Raw genomic sequence first — 25,965 nt, forward strand, 5'->3', positions numbered from 1 at the left:
CAACATAGTGTTGTTTCATCACTGGTTTGAACCATCCGATTCAAGTTAGAAACCGGTACACTCAGTGGTTCAAGCATAACTAGTAGTTAAAAAATCGGTTCAACTCGGTGATTTTTACTCAACTCTTGTACATATTTTTGATATATTATCAGATATATATGGTTGTTTTGGTTTGAGGAAAGACGTATTGTGGTTGACATGTACTGTTTATTTAGATTTAAGGTTCCTTTAGCTCTGTGTAATGTTAATTATCCAATCTGGACTTAATAGTTGTTCCATATCATGTCTCAAGTTTTCAAGTTTTGTAAAGACTGGAAATGCCACGTGTTATATGCGTTCAGTTATTATAAAATTTGGGGTGTGATAATGTCCTCGTTTGGTACATTTTCTTTAATGATGGACATACCTGAGTAAATGTGATAGATTGGTGAGTGCACTCGTAGATTTATATTAATACCCATTTTATATGTGACTTTAATGTTATATAAAAAATAATGTGTCAGATGATCTAGGACATAGTACAAAATATTAGGATATGGCAAAATATCAACCTCTAATTTATAGATATGTATCGGGGATATATCCCCCTGTGTGGGGATATATTATATTAGGACATCTGCAAATATTGTGGATATATCGAGATATATCGACAAATATCGCAAAATATCGCCCGACTCTGTGTGGGTATTGCTAATAGCAAATATCGTGGATATATCATATCGTGATATATCGACAAATATCGCAAAAAATATCCACAAAATCATCTCTATTTACTTTGAATGTGGTCATACTTTTAATATGAACTACTCTCTAATGCTCAAAAACACTAACTAACTTATTTGTACATATTTAGGATGGTTATATGTCGTTATAAAGTCATGTTTGAAATTTCAAATATTTAAAAAGTCACACAAATTACTACAATGGTTGTAACGCCTCTGGATTAAAGAAATATTACAAGGCGTTAATAGGACTACGTTCAATTTTAATTAATTAAAATCAATGATAAATCATCATTTTTTTTATATATAAAATCCGACAGAGTCTCTTTTGTATTTTCGACATTTAAAACACGTAAATTCTGTTATAACCTGAAAATCAAAATAATACAATTCTCATTGATTCAACATTTCCAATATATGTATATATATGTTCCACTACTCCACTTTAATAACAAAATACATATTATATATAACATATCCACTTCCAAGATATTCAACAAACACATTAAATAACATTACATATCCACTTCCATAACAAAATACATGAAATATAATAAATGAAAGTTACACAAAATGAAATTACAATAAATGAGATACAACAAATTACTACTCTGGTGACATTCTGGACTCACATGTGGAAGAGCTTGAGTCTGTGCCTTCATTATGGATTGCTAGCCTTTGTTGAATGTCTTTTACTTTATCTTCCACAATGTCAGAGTTAACGCATATTTTCTCTATAGTATCCTTAATACGTTGTAAGATATTGTTTCCTTCATTTCGTAAAACATTACCATCATTTGATGTATTTATCTTCATAGTTGTGAATAACACCGCGATCTGTACATTTAACACGTTCGTTTCAAAATGTAAACTATTCAAACTCCTGTTGATTTCCATGAAACCATTATGAAGGACGAGTTGGGAATGATCCATTGTAGTTTGTTAACAAATTCAAGAATACAATAATTAGAAGTCAATTTATGTACGTATTAAAATGGCAATTGAATAAAAACAAATCTTTATTAATTAAACCATTAAAACAAAAACCCTAACATGATAAAAAAAAAACCAATAACCAATACAAAGATACTCAAACTTTATTCAAAACCAACAGAGAGGCTGACACTCCAAACCATTAAACATGATAAACATCCAATACAAAAACACTTTAACTTTATTCCAAACCAACAGAGGCTAACACTCCAAACCATTACAAAGAAGACTACTGTCAGAATGATTTGCGACCTTCTTGAATGCCTTTGACACCATGTAATGCAAATTCAAAAAGAAAATCATTACAATACTGGTTCCAAGTAAGGGTTTGGCCGAACCAATTCTTAAAGTTTTCCATGCGTACAAGTCGTACGCTAACTGGTCAAAGTTCTTGCCACACAATTTAAGGTAACCAATAATCGGATACCCAGTTTCCTCAACAATGGGTCAACTCGGAGGTTCCCATATAGTTCCCCATGCAGGTGGAGGCATGTCCACACTATGCTCCGAGAATGGCTGAACATCTTCCATGCTTTGGTCCCTTTCATTCCATCCTCCATAAGAATGACGAGGAGGTGCATATTGTTCTGAAGGTAGCACAAATATAGATTCAGTAGAATACTCGCGAGATGGAGCATTCCAATCTTCATAAGACTGAGGGGACGCATATTGTTCCGAAGGAGAAGCATAGGTGGAAGCAGTAGAGTATGCTTGAGGATCATTCCAATTTCCATAATATTGAGAACGTGAATATTCTTCTGGAGGATTTGTATATGAAGAGTCTGTAAAATATTCAACCATATTTGAACTAGTAGAAGAATATCCATAAAGGTTGATCGCAAGAAAACAATCCTCCAAATTGGCCTGCCAATGAGTCCACAGACATCTCGACCCCAGTAGACGACCCTATAAAAATAATTGCTGGAGTCCGTGCTCTGTGTAGGATCTGCTCTCCTTTGTCGACCTTTTCTTTGACGAGATCCTCGTTGGGCGGAAGCACCATGGTCAGAGTCTTGAGTTGCATGGTCAAACCCATCCTCTTCAGTAAAGTATACTCCTCTATTATCACGGCATTGTAAGGAACCACCAGTTGCTTGTTGAGACCTAACAACAGTGCATCCACCCCTACCACTTGGTGGGCGCTGTGAGGACCCTCCCCTTGATTGTTGTGAGGATCCACCGCTTGACTACTGCATTGAGGACCCACCCCTTGACTGCTGCATTGAGGACCCACCCCTTGACTGTTGTGACCTTAGTGCTGTCACCCATTGTGACCCAACACCACCACCAATGGAAACTCTACGTTGTTGTGACTGAACCCCATCATTACCATCAAAACCTAGATGACCACCACCACCTACTCGACTCGGACCACTGCCATCTCCACGACCACCACCACCTCCTCAACTTGGACCACTGGCATGAACCTGAGCATGATCATCATCAAAACCAGGAGGACCACCATCACCTACTTGACTCGGACCACTACCATCTCCACGACCACCACCACCTCCTCGACTTGGACCACTGGCACGAACTTGAGCATGATCATCATCATCACTATCATTATTGTCATCAACAACATTGTAAGCATTATCGTGCTCCCCATCACTAGGCATTCTCCATGCATCATAATATGTTTCACCATCAAGTTGAGTGTCATTAGGAGATTGAGCTGCTTCAAAGTTATCCTCAGGATTAGGATTCGGAATAGGTTCCCAATTTCCATCTATTGGCAGACCAGATGGCTCTGCAATGTATGAATTAGGACGACCGCTTTCATCTAATAATGCCTCAAAGGTTCTCTCTTTGTCATCGATCCAATCAAAAATAGGACAGTCTGAGTCATTATCGACTGGGTACAATGATGTGAGGTCCAAGATCTTCTTCTCTTCTTCGAATTGGTTCTTTAGTTGGACATGCTTGCTTTTCAGTCGAAGGTTGTAGTGGACAAAGACTCGATCCTCTAGTGACTCGGTTATCGAGTTACAACGTTTAGCCGAGTGTATGAATCCAAATGTGCTCCAATTCCTCTCACATCCAAATGATGAGGTAGTTTGTGAGAGGATCGGTATAGCTAACGTTTTCAAGTGGTCGACATAACCATCTTCAACATTCATCCACCAATCAGCTGCGTCAATGACAAACAATGTAGACCATATTATATAATTTTGTATGGACTAAAACTAAAATAGGTCAGTTACAAGTTCGTAGTGGGTTAACAATGAAACTAACACGGCATGACTTTGGTTCTTCCATATACAAGAATTGGTGCAGAGAATACCCCATAAGCCTCTTGATAAACTTTACATTCATTTAAGCAAGCCAATTGATCTGATAGTTCTGGGAACAACTGGTTAATGACTGTCTGCATTGCTGAGAGGAACTCCCCATTGTATGCAACATTTTCACTATCAGGGTCGTAAATCACGGCAGGATTAAGGTAGTGTGCTACAAGCAAATTTGTAGCATATTAGTTTACAACAGTTATGGTACAATTAAATAAACCTCAAGTTAACAAAAATATTACCAGCTTTGTGTAATAGGTGCCCCAATTGGTTGTTCCACCTCCTCTTAATGATTCCAACAATTTATTCAGGCGAGCGAATCTTCCTCCGAACTTGCTCAATTGTTATATCTGCCCATCTATGTAAAAATGGCATAGTCGGTTTATCATCCCTATCCACCTTCCGTAATAAAACCACAATGGGTTCTAATATAGCTACAATCCCCTTCACATTCTGCCAAAATTCTCGGTCATTTATAATATCCTCGACCATCATCATCTGGACCGTAGGATTATCATTATTGATTTCAAGATATCCTTCAGAAGTAAACATTGACTAGAGCTTGTTCTTTTTTTTCAGCAAACTTTTCAATGCCATGTAATTACTGGCAAATCTAGTTGGACCAGCTTGGACTAAGTCTCCACCACACACTTCCCTCATAAGGGAAATAACTCGAGAGTGGTTATAAATGAAAGACGTGGTATCCTTCGCCTTATCAAGGATTGCTTTCATCGATGAGGCTCGAAAAAATTCTTTCAAGATAAGGTCTATAGAATGAGCCGCGCATGTGGTCCATAAAAAGTTATACCTTGTTGTACATGAAGTAGTTTAGTAGATAGTTCATACAAAAAACCTATTTGCAAAAGGAATCTAAAATGGGAGAATAAAACTTATTTGTAAGCATACCATTTTCTCTTGCAAGCATCTCTCCAGCTTTCTTAAAATTTGCCCCGTTGTCCATTACAATCTGAACAACATTCTCCTTGCCAATTCAACCTTGTCAACAACACGTCTCATGTGTTTTAATAAGTGGTAGTGATCTTTCTTGTGTTTCGATAGATCAACGGATGAATCAAAAGTCATGAGCCCATCACAATACACCATGAAGTTCATCAAGCACTGTCGCGTTGGACCAGTCCAGGAATCACACATAACAGTGACACCATATGTAGACCATTTTATTTTCATATGGTCAATATGCAATTTGCACTCTGCCTTAAGCTTCTGCAACTCTGAATTTAGTAGTTGATAGGCTGAAGGAGGGATCACTCCAAGACCGGTGTGACATGCCTCATCGAACATCGGCTTGTAATACGGGTTGTTGGCCACTGCATTTGGAGACAAGTTTCCCTAAAGTACAAATCTAGCCACAACTTTTCTAAACACCCCAGCTTTTAACTTACCGACTGGCGTCATCTGGTGAACAGATGGTTGATTAACATCAGGCCTTCTCGGCGAATCAACATCAATAAGCTCGAGATGCCTAGTGCTCTTCGAATGGGAGAAGAAAGACATAACACCTTTGCCTTTGTGAGAGCTTGTGCTTGGAACATTGGTATTCTCTCTGGTTGGAGCCCTCCTATCCCACGAGCCCGTCTCGCAGAACCTCTAGTACTCATCTCTAGATTGTTGTCGAGCCATCGCGAACTCGTTGTCATCCTCGTCTGAGTCTTCTCCAGGAGGGTGTGCATGCATGGCAGCTCTATAATGTTCTTGAGCTATGTTTTTTCCATTTCTTTTCTCAATTCTGGACTCAATTATTTGTCGGAACATGTCTCGAATTTCCTTTCCACACTTCAAGCATTTCTCAACATTTTTGTTCCCTTCGCCAAGATGTACTTTAAGCCTTATAATGCTACCTCCAGCTAAAATCTTATCACAGTATTTGCATTGTGCCCCATTTTTATTTCCAGGGATACGGATAGCGTGGTCCCACCCGATATCAAATCCTTTTGGCATTTCTATCCTCATTTATCACAAATTAATGAGAATAATTTAATATATACATCAGACCAAAACATAATTAAATTTGATGATTCCTATTTAAAAATACGTGGATCAAGTACGTGGTCCTATAACTCAAATTCCAATGTTGCCTTAACTGTGTCTCGCGCTTTTTCTACATTTAATTATAATAGTCAAGCATCCAAATATTAACAATATCAAACAATTACAGTTAAGTTTGAAACAAGCATCTGGGTTTGTGATCGGAATTAACCAATCTTTAAACAAGTAGGAACTCTCAGATCACCCGTAGGTGCACCATGTTCTGGAACCAAACTGTACTTTGAGTGATATCAAGAATATTCCAATGCTAACTGTGTACTTTTATTGATATTCCAATGTTGCCTTAACTATGTCGGGCACTTTTCCTACATCTAATTCTAATATTCATGCCTCAACCAATACTAATCATATTTTCCATGTACTTAGAAATAACGGTATAAATCATTTAGACAATTTTACCATTGCATTATATTTTTAACACTAACTTGCTTGTTTATAAAACAAAAGAGCTAAAAATATTTTGACAGAGTTTTCTTTGTTTACTCAACTTTTTGACCACATGTATTATGCCTAAAATACTCATATAGTAAAAAAAAAAACAAAAAAAAAAAAAAAAAAAAAAAAAAAACAAACAAACAAACAAACAAAAAACAAACAAAAAACAAACAAACATAAATTCTATAACTATCAGTTCATCCATAGAATCTGAATACCAAGTTAAATTACATTAGCCATTCAAATTAATTTAAAGCCATGCGCAAATAAAATATAAAAAATCTATAACCTGCACACTTGATAATTAAACCAAGAATAAATCCTAACACTACCTAATATACAAACCAAATGACTTTACCATAGCACAAAACCAAAACATATCCCTTATATGCATACAAACACCCACAATTTCAGTTGTTGCAAAAAACAACAAGCAACAAATAAAACTAGTATACGAAATGGGTAGAAGTTTTACCTCAAGAGAATCAGAAGCCAACTCCACTACTACAAATCAAACTCCACTACTACACCAACAATGAGCAGGTTATTTGAATCATTCTTACTAATAAATGCTCGACTTTCTTACTCAAAATACTAGAAAAAATGATATTTGCTGGGGGAAAAAAAACACGACGTACCTAGTGCGCAACAACCAAAAGTGGGAGAAAAACAAACCACTAAGACAACACGACATACCTAGAGCGCAACAACTAAGTTTTCAGTTGTGCTTATGCTGCAAAATAGAAAAACAAGCAACCACTGAGAACATACTTGTATTGCTAAAGTTTTTTAAATTGTTGTCTGACAATTGCTTTAAGGCTTCAGTAAAATTTTCATCTCAATTACTATAATATGTTCACATCTACCCCTTTGGATGTAGCTTGGTACATATCAGTTCATGGAAGAGTTTGCTCTACCCTCAAAGACAAAGACCAAAGATGGGTACAATCCTCTTCTAGGTGACTTCAAGAATACAAAATATCTTATAATATACATAACTCAAATATAAAACCACCACTTAACATCACATTCTAAAAAAAATTCGGCAGAGTTTCCTTTGTATTTTCAACATTTCATAAATGTAAAACCTTTCATAACCTGCATACTTGATAATTAAACTAAGAATAAATCCTAACACTACCTAAATATACAAACCAAATGACTTTACCATGGAAAACAACCAAAACATATCCCTTATATGCATGTTACCTTATAAAAATATTTATTAAGTACCTATGTTATTGCTTCTTTGACTTCTTTGACTGAATAGAATTTGGGTGCGCCTAGGAGAATCTTTGACTGAATAAGTAAATATCATTGAATAAGTAAATACCATTTAATGTTGTAACAAACAACTAGGAGTAAATAAAACTAGTATACGAAATGGGTAAAAGTTTTACCTCATGAGAATCAGAAGCCAACTCCACTACTACAAATCAATGTATGAAATGGTAACCTAAAACGGATAAATGTACAAAGTGTTACTCAATTTTTGTTTTCATTACAAGAAAAAACAAAGATAGGGTCATATATTAACCTCTTCTTCGGAAATGCGTCTCACAGCAATAATAGTTGCTTGGCCACCTCTATCCTGCAGTGGGACTCAAATGATTTAAGATTAGTAGCACAAGATAGATGGAGCAAAAGCAGACATTTAAGGAGTCGTGGAGAATTATAGCAGAATTGAAAAATATTTCTAATGGATCTCATTTAAAATAGGCTTGCCAATAAAAATAAAAAAATTCCAAGGACTAATCTATACTATCTACCAAAAAGCGCGATGTTCCTTATCGTCTTCTCGTCTTATTATGTCATAAATGAAATTCATATCATATTTCATATAGCAAGCGGTACTCGAACCTACCAAGCAAGATACAACCTTCTTTTATTTATAGTATCGCTTATCGTGGGACTGGAATAAGGCAGTTCAAACAGTCGCAGTAGCTTATCGTAGTTCCCTGTTCGCATATGCTTGGCTTGGAAGTAGTGTAGTTGCTTATCTAGTGTAGTCCCTTATCGTAGTGAACTAGGATAAGCGCATTCTTCACACAAGATAGAAGGAAGCAGCAAAGCACCCGTAGAAACCTATGTGGCAAACTGATTGGTAGGGGAGAATATTGTGGGGAGGAGTGGGGAGTCTCGATCCGCGTAGCACCAATAGCGGTAGCCATAGGGGCGAGATCCCGACGCTCGTAGCGTGATTCCGACTTCCAGTGCATGGACGCCCCACCCTTCCAATTCGAGAACAAATAGCCCCTATACCTATTCATTTCGGCAAGATTCGAGGTTTATGCTTCTCCCTGCTTGATAGAGTAAAACCTCTCTGCCTCTAACTAAAGCCTGGAAAACTACTGCTTTTAAAGCCTTAAGCTAGAAAGTCATGCCATCTATATTCAAGGGAGCACCCTTCTTTACAATAACAGGAGACATTGCTCGTCCCACTACTTGATCACACACAGGTTTCTCTACTGTTTTATTGTGCACTATTGTTAGCTAGCCGGTAAAGATATGGTTGAGTTGCGGCTAACGCCTTCTGCTCATTCCATTATGTTTGATCGAACAAACACTACTATCACAGTGCCCCTTCACCCGAATTGTAGTAGTTTTAGTGTGCCCTAATGAATGGAAAAAATCTAGTAACCTGGGAAACTCCTACTAGTTCGTTTAGTTTCTTCTTTATCGCTTGTCTGAACCCAAAGGGGGCTGAAGGATTCAATATCGAGTTGCAACCCCTCTCCAACCAAGTATGGTGATCCCTTTACCAGGAAAAATATATTGAGTTATTCTCGACCTTTACCAAGTGTATCGAGATATTCAATATCGAGCTATTCTCGATCCCTTTACCAAGTATATCGAGCTATTCTCGACCTTCTGGGTCTCCGTTTGTCCCAGCCCTTATTACCCAGTAGATTCATAAGCTCTGTTTGTTTATTCCAAAGTTCATATCTATATTCATTTTCCGTGATGGTCCTTGTATCATTTGGATTCAGTAAGCTATCTCACTTGACAGTTGATACCAAGGAAGGGGAAGGACCAACATACTAGACGGATAAAAAGTTGTTGATCGATAACGTATTAGACTGAAAAATAATACAGAAGAATGAAATATGTTCCTAATCACATAATATCATGTCAAACAAATATATATATTTCTTTTTAAAATAGAAGTCATCAACTTTCCACTTTGCTGGAAATTCTAATTTAAAACTTGTCATTGTCCCAAAGTAGATAGCACTCTAGGCTAAATACTATATACATAATATTTTCTATTACCTCCTCTCGTTTAAATGCTTTGGCATTAGGACGATAGGAATGGTTCATACAGCTCTACAAAGGAAAGAACGCGGAGCCTGAAAAATGAGATTGAGACCAATGTTTATACATGATTCAGTTTAGATCTAGAGCATTTGTACGCAAGAATTGGAAGCACTACTACTTCAAATGTAAATGTCTATTAGCCTACGACATCATGCATTTTCACCCAAACGAAGATCAACTTGAATCCACACATTGGAAAACAATGAATAAACAGACAAAGACAACAACATGTCAACATAAACCTAACATCAAGTCATAGTAATTACATTGATAATCTATTTTCAAAAGAGTTACAACTGGAACTGATAAAAGATTGGATTTTCCTAATGTTTACATGTGACTGAAACCTCTCCATCTCGATTACAAAGATTTTAAGCTTGAATAGTATATCATTTTTTATTTTTGATAGGTAAAGTACACATCGTTGTCCAATTTCAACAACAATTTACCTGAGATGAGTTTAAATGCTCATCCACTTTTGTTCCATGAATTTTTGTGCGGATGCTGGCTCAAAAAGGTACATTACAGTAAAGATAATAAGAAAGTTCATCCTAACTACACAATCAAAAGCATACAATAGGACCTTAAAATCTAAACTGATTTGAACACTCTATGTATTCCGTCTTAGAGATCACAAACCTATGATGGATTTTTATAAAACATTTCACGGTATAGTAATCATCACAATTTCATCTAAAAAGTAAGTTATTCTAGTCAATAATTAGTGACACTTTTATTTGATGCTAAGCCATACCTTGGCAACACATTGAATATTCATCACCAAGAGCATCCAAAACTGGTTGTGTAGTCCTCTCAGCTTGTTCCTACCAGTTATTTGATGAAATATACTAAGAATATCTCTCCAGGAGTTAATATATTGAGAAGTGTGCGAGAGTGGAGAAGAAGGAGCTTTTCTAGCCATCAAAATTCGTGGGCTGGCAAGCTTGCATGGAAGAGGGTAGAGTAGCTCGCATGGGAGAGGTAGGAGTAGCCTTTTTTTATTTTGTCCGTCGGTTTGCAATAATTCTCCACTTTCTTTCCAATCAAATCGCCACTAGCACCAATTATCTCCGACAATATCGTAATTAAAACATATCGTCGAAATATCGCGATATATCAACAAATATCGTCGATACTTATACTAGTATTTATCCAAATTAATATCACAACATTTATATACCCATCTCTAAAATCTCGATATTTATTGCGATATTTTGTACTATGATCCAGGAGACTCTACAATGCCTCAATATTATCCAAAAGAGAACAATGATGGGTTTATTCTTAAAAAGAGGAGCCATGATCCAAAAGGATTTAGGTGTTTTTTGTTGGCTTGCACGTTTTGCCAGTTTGGCGTGCGCCTTCTAGTAACAATCTTTGTGCTCGAAACGCTCAATGCGCGGGTTAGGCCAGTAGGCCTTGAGTTCATAAGTCTTTGGATCAAGTAAGGTCCCTTAACTTGATTTTGTAAACCCTAACTTTCTAAGAGCAAGTCCAATCGGGGGCTATATGGGCTGCTAAAGGCAAATATAGCATCCCAACCACAAAAATGTCATTCCAATGGGCAGCTAAAAGGGTCTTAAATTTGGAAGGAGTCAAAAACCCGGCCAAAGTTAAGACCTTCGCTAGCAACTGCCATAATAAGTTCGGGAGACGGACGGCATAGTTTATGCCGTCCGTGTGTTAAATTTCGTCGGACGGCAGAAACTGTGTAGTCCGTCCAAAAAACAATTCAACTTAAGTTACAAAATAATGGACGGATAGCAGAAACTATGTCGTCCGTATCATTTAGCACTTTAAAACAGAAAACACGATTAGATTGGTTTTTTTATTTTGGGGTGCCAAATTTGGCTAGGCAAGCTAAAAAGCCTATGTGGCGCCTTTTAGCAACCCAATTTAGCAGCTCTCCATTGGACTTGCTCTAAAATATATATAAAGGAGTTACGAGAGATGGTTTTAGAATGGCAAGACTGATAGAATGAAGGGTTTTTTAGACATACACTCCCCCCCCCCTCCTACTTTAACGCTTGATGCCGATCAATTAGGTTTGACTCTTATTGACCGTTAGTCTAAATTTTCTATTTTCTTCCAATAAAATAATAATAATAATAATCTAAAACTCCCATGGTGAAATACCGAATATGCCCTCAATAGCCATCAAATACATGAATTAAAACTTTAAACACCCGTTCAGTAAGTTCATCGGTTCATGCTTGTTAAATAGTAGAATGGAAATACTTGATTTTAAATAGAAAATTGCATACGAAATAGAAATCATTGAGGGCATATTCGGCATTTCATTATGGGAGTTTTATTTATTTTTATTTTTTTATTGGAAGAAAATAGAAAACCTGGACTATGGTCAATGAGAGTCAAATCTAGTTGACCGGTATCAAGCGTTAAATTAGGGAGGCATGTCTAAAGAAAATTAGAGTGGGGGGTTATGTCTAATACCCAATTATAAATGGAGGTATGTCTAAAAAAATCCTAGAATGAATAAGCAAAGAATCTTAGACATAGAGGTTAGAGAGTTAGAATCTCTAGAAAGAGGGATGAAACGTGAAATCCTTATTTTGTGTATATCAAATTTTGTTTTTCGATTGTTCTATTGGAATAATAATCGAAAATATGGATAGTCTCAAAGAAAATCTATATGGTTCTTTTCTATTAAATTGCCCGAATATGTGTTCTTTAATCTTCTTTTTGATCATCGGATGACTGGTGGCCACTCTTGATAATTTATTTTTTAATAGAGTTCACCACTCACAAAAAATTAGCCCATTTCAAAATGTCTAGCTTAGCTAGTAAGACGAGTAAGAAAAATGATTTGTCATTAAGAGCATCTTCAATGCTACTCTATTGTCCTACGTATAGAGTGAGCAGGTCAAATTTTCCACACCAACACAAATTCTATATCAAGTTGACAACTCATCATACTCTATTTTGGGGGTCAAATATAGAGTGAGCAGGTCAAATTTTCCACACCAACACAAATTCTATATCAAGTTGACAACTCATCATACTCTATTTTGGGGGTCAAATATAGAGCTTGATTTGCTTTATCAAGTGTCACTTCATAATAGCTACCCAAACTGCCCAAGCTGCCCCAACTTGCCACATGTGCAAACAACCAAATTTAATTACTTTTCAATCACTATGAATAATTTCTAATTCAAGGATGGTGTGTTGATATGTTAAAAACATATGATTCTCTCTGCAAGTGTGTGCTTCAGTTGTGGACGGACTTATACATTGTCGTGCACAGCTTATACATTGTCGTATATAAGCTTATATATTGTCGTATATAAACTTTTTCTGTTATATAGTGTCGATGCCTTTACGTTATACTGATGTCATGCATTTTTATACATTGTCGTATATAAACTGCCCCAGAACAAAGTTGTTCAAGACACTATATATAAGCTGCCTTCAAACATGTCCATTAAAAAGAAAGCCCTCGAACAAAGCAATACTTCACATTAGATAGGTGTTTGCGATTAAACGAATCCGAGAAAAATTTCATACTTCAACTAGCTTTCATCAGAGTTTTTAGGTTGAAAAAACCATTTCACATTCAGTTCAAAATAACTTACAACAAAATAATAAGTGAAACAAACTTACACCAAAATAAGAAAGTGATATAGAGCAGCACATATCAACCATTGCTGAATTAATTTTGCCCACGCAATTCCCACAAATGATCTATCAAAGCAGCCTGAAAAGCTATATGAGTCTGCCTACAACGAATTTCGTGATGCTGACCAAGGAACTATTGGAACCTTTCTTCATCGTTTTCATTAGCCTCAAATTCCCAATTATCGTGTGATTTATTTGAATGAAATGAACAAGTAGTATTTAATCTTGATTTGACTCATCCATCTTAATTTCATGAAGAGATGAATTTACACAAAAAATTATTGTGCTAAAATTGGGATTAGAAATGGGTGGAACTAAGCTTCTTCTTTTATCTGTTGAAAGATGTAAGGTAGAGAGGGGTAAGGTGTATAGACGAGATATGGGGTGGTGGAAAGGAAAGAGGAGTCGTAATATTTTACGGTAAGTGAATTGTGTCTATAGAATATATTTCATTATAAAACAATAATTTGGAGTGTGGTGCGTTGGTGCAGAAAAAATTTCATACTTCAACTAGCATCATCTTTTAAATGGATGACATCACTTTGCACTCCAAATCAAGTAATTGCGTTGAAGATGCTCTAACCAATCAAATCTACAGACTTTAGGTATAAAATAGAGCCCAACACTATACGTGACTACGCAAGGTAGGTGTGTGATTTTGTCAACTAAAAATCTAATTTCCTTATGTGCAACTCTGCTTGTCCTACAGCGCATGGTAGAAACTCATCCTACATTAGCTAGGTGAAGAGTTCTGAAAGTGATGAGAAGCAAGCCCTTTTTGTGATCTAATCGACTTTCTAAGACAATCTTAATAAACTGGATTTGGCCAAAAAAAAATATAGACAATGAACATATGAGAACAACCTATGGCCTGCTCCAAGCCTTACGGTCAATATTCACTTTCTTGCATTTTCATTTGTTCATGAAGTCCTGTCTATTCTATAATTGGCGTGTTTCAATATGAATCATATTTAACCATTATAGCCAAAATTACTAACAAGAAAAAATTGAATATATATAAAATACGTAAAGGTAACAAAGATCAAACCACCTACATGCATTATAAAATACTATATATTTAACATATTTAACGTGAGTTGTTCACAATACCCAACAATCTCCATAAGATTTAACCACCCATTCGGCTTAGTACCGATATTGTCCCCACTTAACCATCTATTGGGTATGAATGTGAGGTTTTATCCGAAAAGGCCTTAATACTAGTTAGTGAGCTTTCCACTTTATCAACCCATAATGAACTCATTTCTTCTCCCATGTGGGACTACAAGATTTCAGGTTCACAATACCCAACAGGCCAACAGTACAATCTCATCTCCCCCAATCGATTCAAGTAATCATCGTAAGTAAGTAAGCAAGCTTGAGTTGACACATTTTCTCCTTTCATACCTTGGTACTTGAAATGACATTGGTCTATACCGTTACTTTTATTCTCTGCGCGCTTCTGTTTACAAAAATTCAATCCAAGACCCAAAATGGCCTCAGCCGTCTCCCACCTAGGCCAACAGGACTGCCAATCATTGGACACCTTCACCTCCTCACCAATCTTTCCACAGTCTATGCCCTCGGTATGGTCCTTTGATCCATCTTCGCCTTGGTTCAGTCCCCTGCATAATTGCATCAACGCCAGAACTTGTGAAAGAGCTCCTAATCACCAACGGGCTCACCTTTGAGTAAGTATCGTAACTGATATCCTTACTTACGATTCTAGTGGCTTTGGTTTTGCCCCTTACGGACCTTACTGGAAGTTCGTAAAAAAGATCATCACTTCAGAGCTACTGTGTGAAAGAACTCTTGGGCATTTACGACATATTCGCTTTGATGAGGTATCACAATTAGTACGCTCCTTATCTGACAACGCTCATAGTGGGAAAATTGTGAATTTATCCCAAGAAGTTATGAAGCTTTCGAATAACATAATTTCTCGAACGTTGTTGAATATTAGGTGTTCTGCAGAAGATGAGGCAAGCTAAGGAGATTAGAAGTTTGGTTCGAGAGGCAACAGAGATAGTTGCCCAGTTCAACTTATCAGATTTCATTTGGTTTCTTCGAAATGTTGATTTACAAGGAGTAAAAAAGAGGGCGATGAACATTCACTCGAGATTTGACGCTTTACTTGAAAAGGTCATGAAAGACCGCCAAGAAAATAGAACTAAGAACAAGGAGAAGGTGAGTGGTGAAGATGGAGGTGATAATGGGATATTCGACTTCCTCAACATCTTGTTGGATAGAACAAATGATGAAAGGTCGAAATTTAGACTAACCAGAGAAAATATTAAGGCTCTCCTATTTGTAAGTCATCATCACAAATTTAGAATCATCATTTTATATATGCAGTAGAATTCCTGTACATATTCTCTTCTTCACCAACATGCATTAATTATTTTGGACAAGAAATCCTCAGGAACTATCGCTCTCATACAGAGTATTAGTATCAAAGCTAGGTCTAGCTCCTTCGCGTTTCTCAGGACTTAAACTTCAAAGGAACTAACAACAGACTGCTATTTTGTCAAATCATACAGATACTTCAATTCGAAGTAAATTTGTGACGTTAAACCTATTATCACTTGCAAAATTTTAAGAAACTGATCACTATAATTTACTTATATTGTTACGTACCTTTTTGTAGGATTTCCTTACAGCTGGAACAGATACATCCAATATCGTTGTAGAATGGGCACTGTCTGAACTTCTAAACCATCGAACTACATTGAAAAAAGCAAGAGAAGAAATAGATTCAGTTGTGGGGAAAAACAGGTTGGTTAAAGAAAGTGACATGCCAAATCTTCCGTATTTACAAGCCATATTCAAAGAAACACTTAGACTGCATCCGCCTATTCCAATATTTGAAAGAGAATCAACTCAGGCATGCAAGATTGGAGGCTATGACATCCCAGCAAAAACAATTCTGTTTGTAAACAATTGGTCTATATGAAGAGACCCAAATAATTGGAAAGACCAACTTGAGTTTCAACCAGAAAGGTTCATGTTCAATGGCGAAGGCGACAATAATGCCAGTGTGGCTGATGTTAGAGGCTTACATTTTAATCTTCTACCATTTGGTACTGGGAGAAGGGGGTGTCCAGGAGTTTCACTTGCTGTGCAACTTGTCCCGACAGTACTGGCTTTGTTGATTCAATGCTTTGATTGGAAGGTACTAGGCAACGAAGGAGAGATGATACCTACGCTTGTCGATATGACTGAACGGCCTGGATTAACTGTTCCCAAGGCTAAGCCTTTGATGCTTGTACCCTCAGCTCGCTTGAATCCATTTCCCAAGTCTATGGACTTCTAAGATACGATCCAGGCCGAAATATTGTTCAAGTGTGTAAACATAACATAGAGTCTATGGTTATTGTTTTGATTGTTTTCAGTAAACTTGAAAACAAGCTAAAAACAAACTATTTTCGTTTTTATTATTTAAGCATAATTTAAAAGTGTCTATATATAAATCTAATTTATGAGTTCTAGTAGTCTTAGAAGGTTAGCAATATAAAGAGTTTTTATGTCGAAAATTCTAATCAATCATCCAATATTATCTATAAACTTATGTTTCAATTCATCTCTTTATGTTCTATTGAACTTTTAATATTGTTTCCGTTATTAAGGAGAATGCTCAAGCATCTAGTTAGCAGTCTAGTTAGCAAATAAGTCAACAAAGACTATAACTAATTTATGTTATGCTAGTGTATTTGTTGTAATTGATTCTGTTATTCTGTTAGTGTCTCTAATTCTCTCTAATGTATGTAAAGTATAAATAGATTCATGTAAGTTCATTTCATTCTCAAGTTAATAAAATCAGTTTATTTCCTTTATCTCATCTTTTCCAAGAATATTTTCATGGTATCAGAGCACAATGCCTTGCGGCACCATTAATGGCGGTTGTGAAAGCTTAGTGGTTCTTATTCTTTAATCATCTTCATCTTCTTTAGTGAGGTAATTACTCAAATAGTTATCATTCATCAATCTAGTTTAATTCCAATCGAAATTCGAGTATTCATCTCAAAACTCAATTTCTTAGTTTATCAATTATCAAATCTTGATCAATCAATCAAGTTTTCAAATCTCAATAATGGGAAATCAAAATTCTATTGCAATTGAAAAACTAGTTGCTCAAATTGTGAGTCTTCAAGCTCAACTTTCATCACAAACTGCTCAAATGAGTCAAAACCAACAACCGATTGTTTCCAATCTTGTTCACATTCAAAACATTCATAACTACATTCCAATGAAACTGAATCGTGATTATCTACCCTGGAAATCACTTTTCATTCCATTTCTCAAAAGATTCAATCTACTACCTTATATTGATGGTTCATTATCATGTCCCTCACAATACATTCTTGATAACGAAGGTGTATCTACAACCACTATCAATCCTCTTCACAGCAAATGGTTGAAAAATGATCAAATGTTACTAATTTGGATCAATGCGACAATATCAGAAAGCCTGTTACCATACATTGTTGGTTTTCCAACTTCAACAGATCTATGGTGTGCTTTGGAATCGAGGTTTGCTTCAGTATCAAAGGCTCGAATTCATCAGCAAAGATAATCTTCAAGTTGCCAAGAAGGACAGTCTCACAATGTTAGAATACTTACAACATGTGAAATTAAACAAATTGCAGATGGCTTAGCCGAAGCTGGAAATACTATCTTTGATAGTGATTTGGAATATCATATCTTTAAAGGTTTACCTTCTGATTATGCACCATTCATTACTTCAGTCAAAGTGAGATCAGAACCTTTAACAACTTATGAGCTTCACGGTCTTCTTCTGAGTGAAGAAATATTAGTTGAAGAAAGGTAAAAAAGCACTCTATCTGAACCAACAAATCATGCATTTGCTGCATTCAAACAATGGTATGAATCAAATTCTGGTTCTAACAACGTTAGTGTTCAAAGACAAAGAGCACAAATAAATGGGCAAAGAGGAAGAGGCGTTTACAATAATTTCAGAGGAAGAGGCAGAGGCAGAACAAGCAACTACAAGGGCAATAACTATAATCTAAACTATAACAATGCTTCCAGTTTTGCATCAACTACTTCTTAGTCACTACCAATGTCAACTCAACCTCAATGTTAAATATGTGGCAGATATGGGCACCTTGCTCTTGACTGTTATAATAGAATGAATTATGCTTTCTCTGGAAAACATTCACCTGCCAAACTTGCAGCTATGACCAGCATTCCTTCAGTACCATCAACATCTTATTCTACAACACCAGCAGCATACAGTTCTACACCATACAACAACACCTCCAGTGATAACATATGGCTTGTAGATTCTGGAGCTAGCAATCACTTCGAACTTTCTAATATATCTTATCATTCTGACTATACTAGTGCTGACAAAGTTATGGTCGGAAATGGGGAAGGTTTGTCTATAACTCATTCTGGAAATTCATTATTCAACACCTCTACTAATCCCTTTAAGTTGAACAAGATCTTGCATGTTCCCAAAATTGCACATAACCTACTTTCAGTACATAAATTTGTCTCAGATAACTTCTGTTCTCGAACTTTTACTCCAACATCTTTTTATGTCAAGGATCTTACCACTGGGAAGATTCTTTTGCAAGGACCTACTAAGGATAGCATGTATCCTATTTCTTTTCAAGCATATTCAAATTCCCACATACCACCAACATCTTTTCTCTCTGTCAAAGCTCCTTTCTCTATATGGCACAAAAGTTTGGGGCACCCAGCTCAAGCTACTCTCACCAATGTTCTCAGAATAAACAAACTCTCTCTTGAAGAACAAGCTACATCACATTTCTGCTCATCATGCCAACTGGGCAAAATGCACAAGCTTCCCTTTATCACTTCAAAAATAAAGTCAGCCACTTCACTACAGTTGATTCACATAGATCTTTGGGGACCTTCTCCAACTACATCAATGTCTGGCTTCAGATACTATGTTAGTTTAGTGGATGATTGTACTAGATTTTGCTTGTTCTTTCCCATAAGTAATAAATCTCAGTTCACTCTTGTATTTGTTCAATTCAAAATAAATGTTGAAACTCTTCTTAATTGCAAAATTAGATCCATAAGAACAAATTTTGGGGGTGAGTTCACAAGTTCAAATTTTGGGGGTGAGTTCACAAGTTCAAAGTTTGATTATTATTTGAAACTCAATGGTATTACACACTATTTCTCATTCCCCTACACTCCTCAACAAAACGGAGTGGTAGAGAGGAAACATCGTCATATTGTAGAAGCCTCAAGAACTCTGATGGCTCAATCTTTCATTCCTATGACATACAGGGTAGAAGTTTTTCAAACTACAGTTTACTTGATAAATAGATTGCCTTCTGCTAAACTTAACAACATCTCTCCCTTTCAACTTTTATTCAATCAAAAACCATATTACAACTTCTCGAAGGTCTATGGCTATACTTGTTATCCCTTGTTAAAACCATACAATAAGTCCAAACTTGATTTTAAATCTAAACCGTGTGTGTTTATAGGATACAGTACAACAACCAAAGGTTATAGATGTTTAGATTTATCCACTAGGAAAGTGTATTTGTCTTGACATGTAGTTTTTAATGAAAATGAGTTTCCTTTTCAACAAAGTTCTAGTACAATCACTACTATTCCCAGCAGAGAAGCTACTCAAATCCAATTCATCACTCCTCTGCATAATAAAACAAAACCTTCATCTATTCCACTTCCATAAAATCAATCTTCCGATCCACTACTCCGAACACTATAGAATCAACTGCTTCACCAAATAGTACTCTGATGTCTCCAGTTTCACCTACTTCACCAAATCCAACTTCACCAATTCTTATACAAACACACCTCTTACTCATAATACCTCTGTAAATAAATCAAATCCTTTACCAGACACAAACATATCTTCTTCCTCAACAAATCATTCACACAGAAATGTGTCACCCATACCATTTTCATTATCAAGCAAGTCACCTTCTTTGCCATGCCAGAATCTCACTACACAAAATCACACCATGACAACAAGATTCAAAAGTGGTATTCTCAAACCTAATCCCAAGTATTCTCTCTCTGCTTCACTGTTATCTCAAGTCCAAACCATTCAATCTAGTCCTACTTCCTATACTCAAGCCATAAAGGATAAAGGATGGAGAGAAGCCATGGCTTCTGAATTTAATGCTTTGATTTAGAATGGAACATGGACTTTGGTACCATATACTGGTCAAAACCTTGTTGGAAACAAGTGGGTATTTCGGATAAAATACAAAGCTGATAGTACTCTTGATAAGCTCAAAGCCAGATTAGTTGCAAAGGGCTATCACCAAATGGCAGGTATTGACTACTTTGAAACCTTCAGTCCAGTAGCAAAACCTACTACTATAAGGCTTCTTCTTGCTATTGCTTTACAACATGATTGGAAAATAAAGCAACTTGATGTAAGTAATGCTTTTCTCCATGGTACTCTCAAGGAAACTGTCTATATGTCTCAACCACCTAGCTTCATTGACCCAACCAAACCAAATTTTGTATGTAAACTTCATAAATCTTTGTATGGATTTAAACAAGCCCCTCGGGCTTGGTATGAAAAGTTTGCTCAAGCTTTATACTCTCTTGGTTTTGTTCCTTCTCATGCTGATAACTCTCTTTTCATTAAACATCACAACAACAATATCACTCTTATTCTTGTATATGTTGATGATATCTTGATTACTGGAAGTTCAAGCTCTATCTGTGACTTTATCATTGAGCAACTAAAACTTCCTTTTTCTATGAAAGACTTGGGATCATTGCATTATTTTCTAGGTCTTGAAATTCACAAAAACAAAGACTCCATCTTCTTATGTCAGACTAAATACATATATGACATACTCAAGAAAGCTAAAATGATAGATACCAAACCAATCTCTTCTCCTTCAGTAAGTACAAAACTTGAGTTAACCACTCCTCTCCTTAGTGATCCTTCAGAATACAGGACATTGGTTGGTTCTTTACAATACCTGATATGGACAAGGCCTAACATATCATTTGCTGTTAATAATGTATGTCAACATATGCATGCTCCAAGGGTACAACATTTAACTGCCGTAAAAAGGATCCTTAGATATTTGAAGGGAACTATATCAGAAGGTATTATTTACAAGAGAAGTTCACAGAACATTACAGATTTCTCCGACTCAGATTGGGTAGGATGTCCTAGAGACAGAAGATCTACTACTGGATACTATGTCTACTTTGGCTCAAATTTAATCAGCTGGTGTGCAAAGAAACAACAAACCATTGCTAGATCTTCTGTGGAGGCAGAATATAGAGCACTTGCTCATACTGCATCTGACATTTCATGGATTTGCAAGCTCTTAAAGGACATTCAATACACACTGCAGAAACCTCCATTTATACATTGTGATAACATTAGCGCCATTTCTCTCACAACTAATTCTATTTTTCATGCTAGGACAAAATATGTGGAAGTCGACTACCACTACATACGAGAACTGGTTCAAGCTAAACTGATCAATGTCAACTATCTCTGCACTCAAGATCAAGTGGCAGATATCTTTACAAAAGGGCTTTCTGCAATCAGATTCAATACACTTAAGATTAAGCTTTCAGTCCAACCATCTCCCTTCAGCTTGAGGGGGTATACTAAGGAGAATGCTCAAGCATCTAGTCAGCAGTCCAGTCAACAAAGAGTATAACTAATTTATGTTATACTAGTGTATTAGTTGTAACTGATTATGTTATTTTGTTAGTGTCTCTAATTCTCTCTCTAATATATGTAGAGTATAAATAGATGCATGTAAGTTCATTTCATTCTCAAGTTAATAAAATCAGCTTATTTCCTTCATCTCATGTCATCCAAGAACATTCTCATCCGCTACGTTAGTATCATGAGAAGAAATAGCGATAGATTATAGATTATCTGACATACGTATTGTTAAAAAAATGGTTGTAATTGAAAGTTCAAAGTGTAGTGAACACATGGAACTTGGAATTACTCAAATCCATTGAGAAATGTAATTCAAATCTGACTTTAGTCTTCGAACTCCTCTAGATTTTGGCTCAATCAGCATAGCAACGTGCATACAGAATTACAGATGATGTACAAATAATTATTGTTGTGAATAGTACAATACAGAAACAACGTTATCCACAACAAATAGATCAACCCTACACAAATATCGATCCTTCTCACTAGACAAGACTTCAACACCCTCCAAGTACTATCCCAACGCTTCTCATTAATAATTTAACAAGCATATAAAGTAAAGATAATAATGTAAAAGAGAACCAACCACAAGACAAGAATATGTCGTGGTTCGGCAATTTGCCTACGTCCACACTAGTGAGTTCCAAGCTTTACTAGATGTCTAGAGTAACAGATTACAAGAGCTCTCAATTCACTCACAAAGAATGAACACTCAACTCACTAAGAATTTCTCTCTTACAATCTTTCTCTTTCTTTCTTTTGGTTAGATTAGGTTTTTACAGAAAAAACTTATATTTATACTGTTTCTGAAAACTTCCGAAAATAGTCGAATTCGTGCTGAAAAACGGTGGAGCGCGGGCGTGCCCTTGGCCAGGCAAATGTCGAGCATGGGCGCGCCTAAAGAACTAGAAGTCGCCAAAGACATGAGCGCGTGCGTGCCCTTGTTCAGGCATACATAGGGCGCGGACACGCCTAACACCAAAGAGAGAAAAAAACATTCTCCACCTCGGTGAGGTTTTAACACATAAAACCGAGCCGAACACATCCATCCAAAACTCGCAGTCAACCACCCCGCCATGCCCACAAAGAGCCACCCACAAAGAGTGTCTTGCTCACGAAGAGCCACTCACACAGAGTGTCTTGCTCATAAAGAGCCACCCACAAAGAGTGTCTTGCTCATGAAGAGCCACCCACAAAGAGTCATGCCCACGAAGAGCACGTCATGCCCACAAAGAGCTATCTTCACAGAGAGTCATGCTCACAAAAAGTAATCACACCCATGAAAGGTCATGCCTATGAAAGGCATCAATCAACAATGCATGAGCCTCCACCATTTGTGGAGTAACTCCAACCAATGTTGGAACTCAACTCCATAGAGAACCTTCTACAACCCAAAGCCCTCTTGCCCTTAGGCAATGAAACAAATTCCCAAGTACAAAACTTGTCATGAGCCTCCACCATTTCTGCATATCCACCGACTAATTTTTGCAATGACCATCTCTAACAACTTCTTTGAAGTCGTTTGATTTATCACCCTCGATATTCAGTGCGTAGGCAACCAAGTCCGATTGACCATAATGCTTCACTGGCTTATCATGCCCATACTTCATAACTTGTTTCACACTTCTCTTTGGCTTTGATCTAGCCAAAGCTTGCTGCTCAGGTTGTTGTAGCTCTACTTCTTGTTGAATAGTTCTTTCACTAAAAACCTCACTCTCTTTAGCATCCTCAGATGCTTCTATCTCAATCACTTGAGATTCTATAGAATCACCACTATTTCCAAATTCTCCGCCCGCTAAAATGTAGCAGCACCAAGTCTCATCAAAGGTAACCTCACTGCTGACCAGGAACTTGTGGTTCTCAAGATACCACAATCCGTATCCCTTTCCTCCCTTTGCATAGCCCAAGAATATTGCTTTCTTAGTTTTAGAATCAAGCTTACTATCCTTCATGTGGTAGTAAGCACTAGATCCAAACACGCGCAAAGTATCATAATCAGCTGGTTTTCCTATCCACACCTCATAAGGTGTCTTGCAGTCTATCGTCAGAACTGGTGATTTATTATACAGGTAACACGTCATGGCCACTGCATCTGCCCAAAACTCTTTGCCAAGATTGGCATTGGAAATCAAACACCTAGCTTTCTCAAGTAACATGCAATTCATTCTCTCTGCTAACCCATTATGTTACGGCGTGCCCCTCACTGTCCAGTGTTTGGCAATTCCCTGTTGCGCACAAAACTCTTGGAAAGGCCTATAGGTATACTCAGTACCATTGTCAGATCGTAGAGTCTTCACCTTCCTATCTGTGTGATTCTCAACCCTTGCCTTCCACTTTTTAAATGTCTCGAAAACTTCATCCTTGGACTTCAAGATATATACCCACACATAGCGTGTATAATCATCGATGAAATAGACATAATACCGGTTACCTCCCTTAGAAGCCACTCTAAAAGGTCTCCAAACATCCGTATGCACATAATCCAGGATTTTGAGTTGGAGGTCTATGTCAGAGGAAGAATCATTTGTATGGAGAAAGTGATTATATGTGGTGTGAAGAGAGGGAATAGAGATTGAGCCTTTTCTCCATGGAGCACATAATCCACTCTTTCAATTCGATTGAGTATTTGTGCTTAAGTTGGTAAAACAACTGATGAGAACCATTACCTACCTAGTTGTATATTCTAAAACAATTTTTTTCTAATCTCGTAGTAAACGTTCCCACACCTACACAAGTATATTCAGAAAGCTTACCCAGCAAAAAAAAAACTTTAAGAAAATTAGGGGAAGCAAAAACGAAAACGTCCCCAAGATTATTGGATTGTCCTGAAAGAAGATGAACTTAGAGCATCTTTAGCAGTGATATCAACCTAGCAACACCAAATTCTTGAGAGAATTTGGTGTTTTTTCAACTTCAGCAGTACTACATGTTGATGAAAACACCAAAAAAACATCAAACCAAACACCAAATCGACCAATATTTTGGTTCCGTGTTTGATGTCAGATCAAATAACTCACGCAGTTTGAGAACACCGCGCGTTTTGGCAAAACCGCTGAGGGCTTAAAGGCTGCTAAATGGGCTTCTATGGCGCGGTTTTGGCAAAACCGCATGGGCTTCAGCTTCAATGGGCGCTGTTTTGCCAAAACCGCGCTTTTTTCAAAAATTAGAACCGTGGTGCATAGAACTTGAAAAATTATGAGTTGTGCATAGAAGTTAAGAAATTAACAATTGTGCAATTGAAGAAATTAAGAATTGTAATTCAAAATCAAAAAATTAAAGAAATTAAAACCTATGATTATGATTATGATTATGATTATGCAGTCCAAAAATCTATGATTATGATATAATCATATAATATCTAAAATAATCCAAAACCTATCATATTACATCAAATTTATTTAGCTCTCTTCTTACGCCCTTACCACTCGATCCTCTCTCCTCTCTATTTGACATTCCGTCGCTCCTTTAAGTTCCTAATGAGATCGATGATCTTCTATGTCCGCGACGGAGGTTAACTACTTCACCAAGTTCCTCATATCCCTCGATGTTGCTTCGCGGTACACTTGCTCGCATATCCTCATACGCTTTCGAAGTCTTGTCATACGCGACGGCGGGATTGCCGATATGTCCGAGAATATGCCTCCTCTCTTCTTGGCTATAATGATACAGGCAGTCCTCATCCCATCAAACATGAGATCCTCGGTTCTCATATCTTTCCCCTAACCTCACCCTGAAAATCTAAGAAAATACAAAGGTGAGTACATATTATATATATAATGAAGAAGATAAATAAAACAATTAAACTCACCATGGTATAATCGAT

At 36.8% G+C, this 25,965-nt stretch overlaps 1 protein-coding gene and 2 long non-coding RNA genes across 4 annotated transcripts; 1 reads left to right on the forward strand and 2 right to left on the reverse strand.

Annotated features, from left to right (window-relative positions):
* Window positions 1-1,206: 1,206 nt before the first annotated feature.
* On the reverse strand, window positions 1,207-7,241 carry LOC147492047 (uncharacterized). Its single transcript, XR_015198055.1, has 3 exons — window positions 7,144-7,241; window positions 6,981-7,029; window positions 1,207-1,559 (listed from the first exon to the last, which is right to left on the reverse strand). It is a non-coding gene; the product is annotated as an uncharacterized LOC147492047 (long non-coding RNA).
* Window positions 7,242-7,905: 664 nt separating this feature from the next.
* On the reverse strand, window positions 7,906-9,862 carry LOC147492048 (uncharacterized). The gene is made up of 3 exons (XR_015199237.1): window positions 9,779-9,862; window positions 8,043-8,096; window positions 7,906-7,961 (listed from the first exon to the last, which is right to left on the reverse strand). It is a non-coding gene; the product is annotated as an uncharacterized LOC147492048 (long non-coding RNA).
* Window positions 9,863-14,742: 4,880 nt separating this feature from the next.
* On the forward strand, window positions 14,743-17,002 carry LOC147492049 (cytochrome P450 93B2-like). 2 transcript variants are annotated; one of them, XM_086566117.1, is made up of 3 exons: window positions 14,743-15,303; window positions 15,423-15,769; window positions 16,107-17,002. In XM_086566117.1, the coding sequence occupies exons 2-3, from the start codon at window positions 15,437-15,439 to the stop codon at window positions 16,410-16,412; spliced, it is 639 nt and encodes a 212-aa protein (XP_086422243.1). In that variant the 5' UTR covers window positions 14,743-15,303; window positions 15,423-15,436; the 3' UTR covers window positions 16,413-17,002. The 2 variants fall into 2 exon arrangements, with proteins under 2 accessions (XP_086422243.1, XP_086422242.1); XM_086566116.1 differs by having other exon boundaries at window positions 14,745-15,769.
* Window positions 17,003-25,965: the final 8,963 nt, after the last annotated feature.

The sequence above is a fragment of the Coptis chinensis genome, chromosome 6, assembly GCF_015680905.1.
Source record: "Coptis chinensis isolate HL-2020 chromosome 6, ASM1568090v1, whole genome shotgun sequence".
In the NCBI taxonomy this organism is placed as follows: Eukaryota; Viridiplantae; Streptophyta; class Magnoliopsida; order Ranunculales; family Ranunculaceae; genus Coptis; species Coptis chinensis.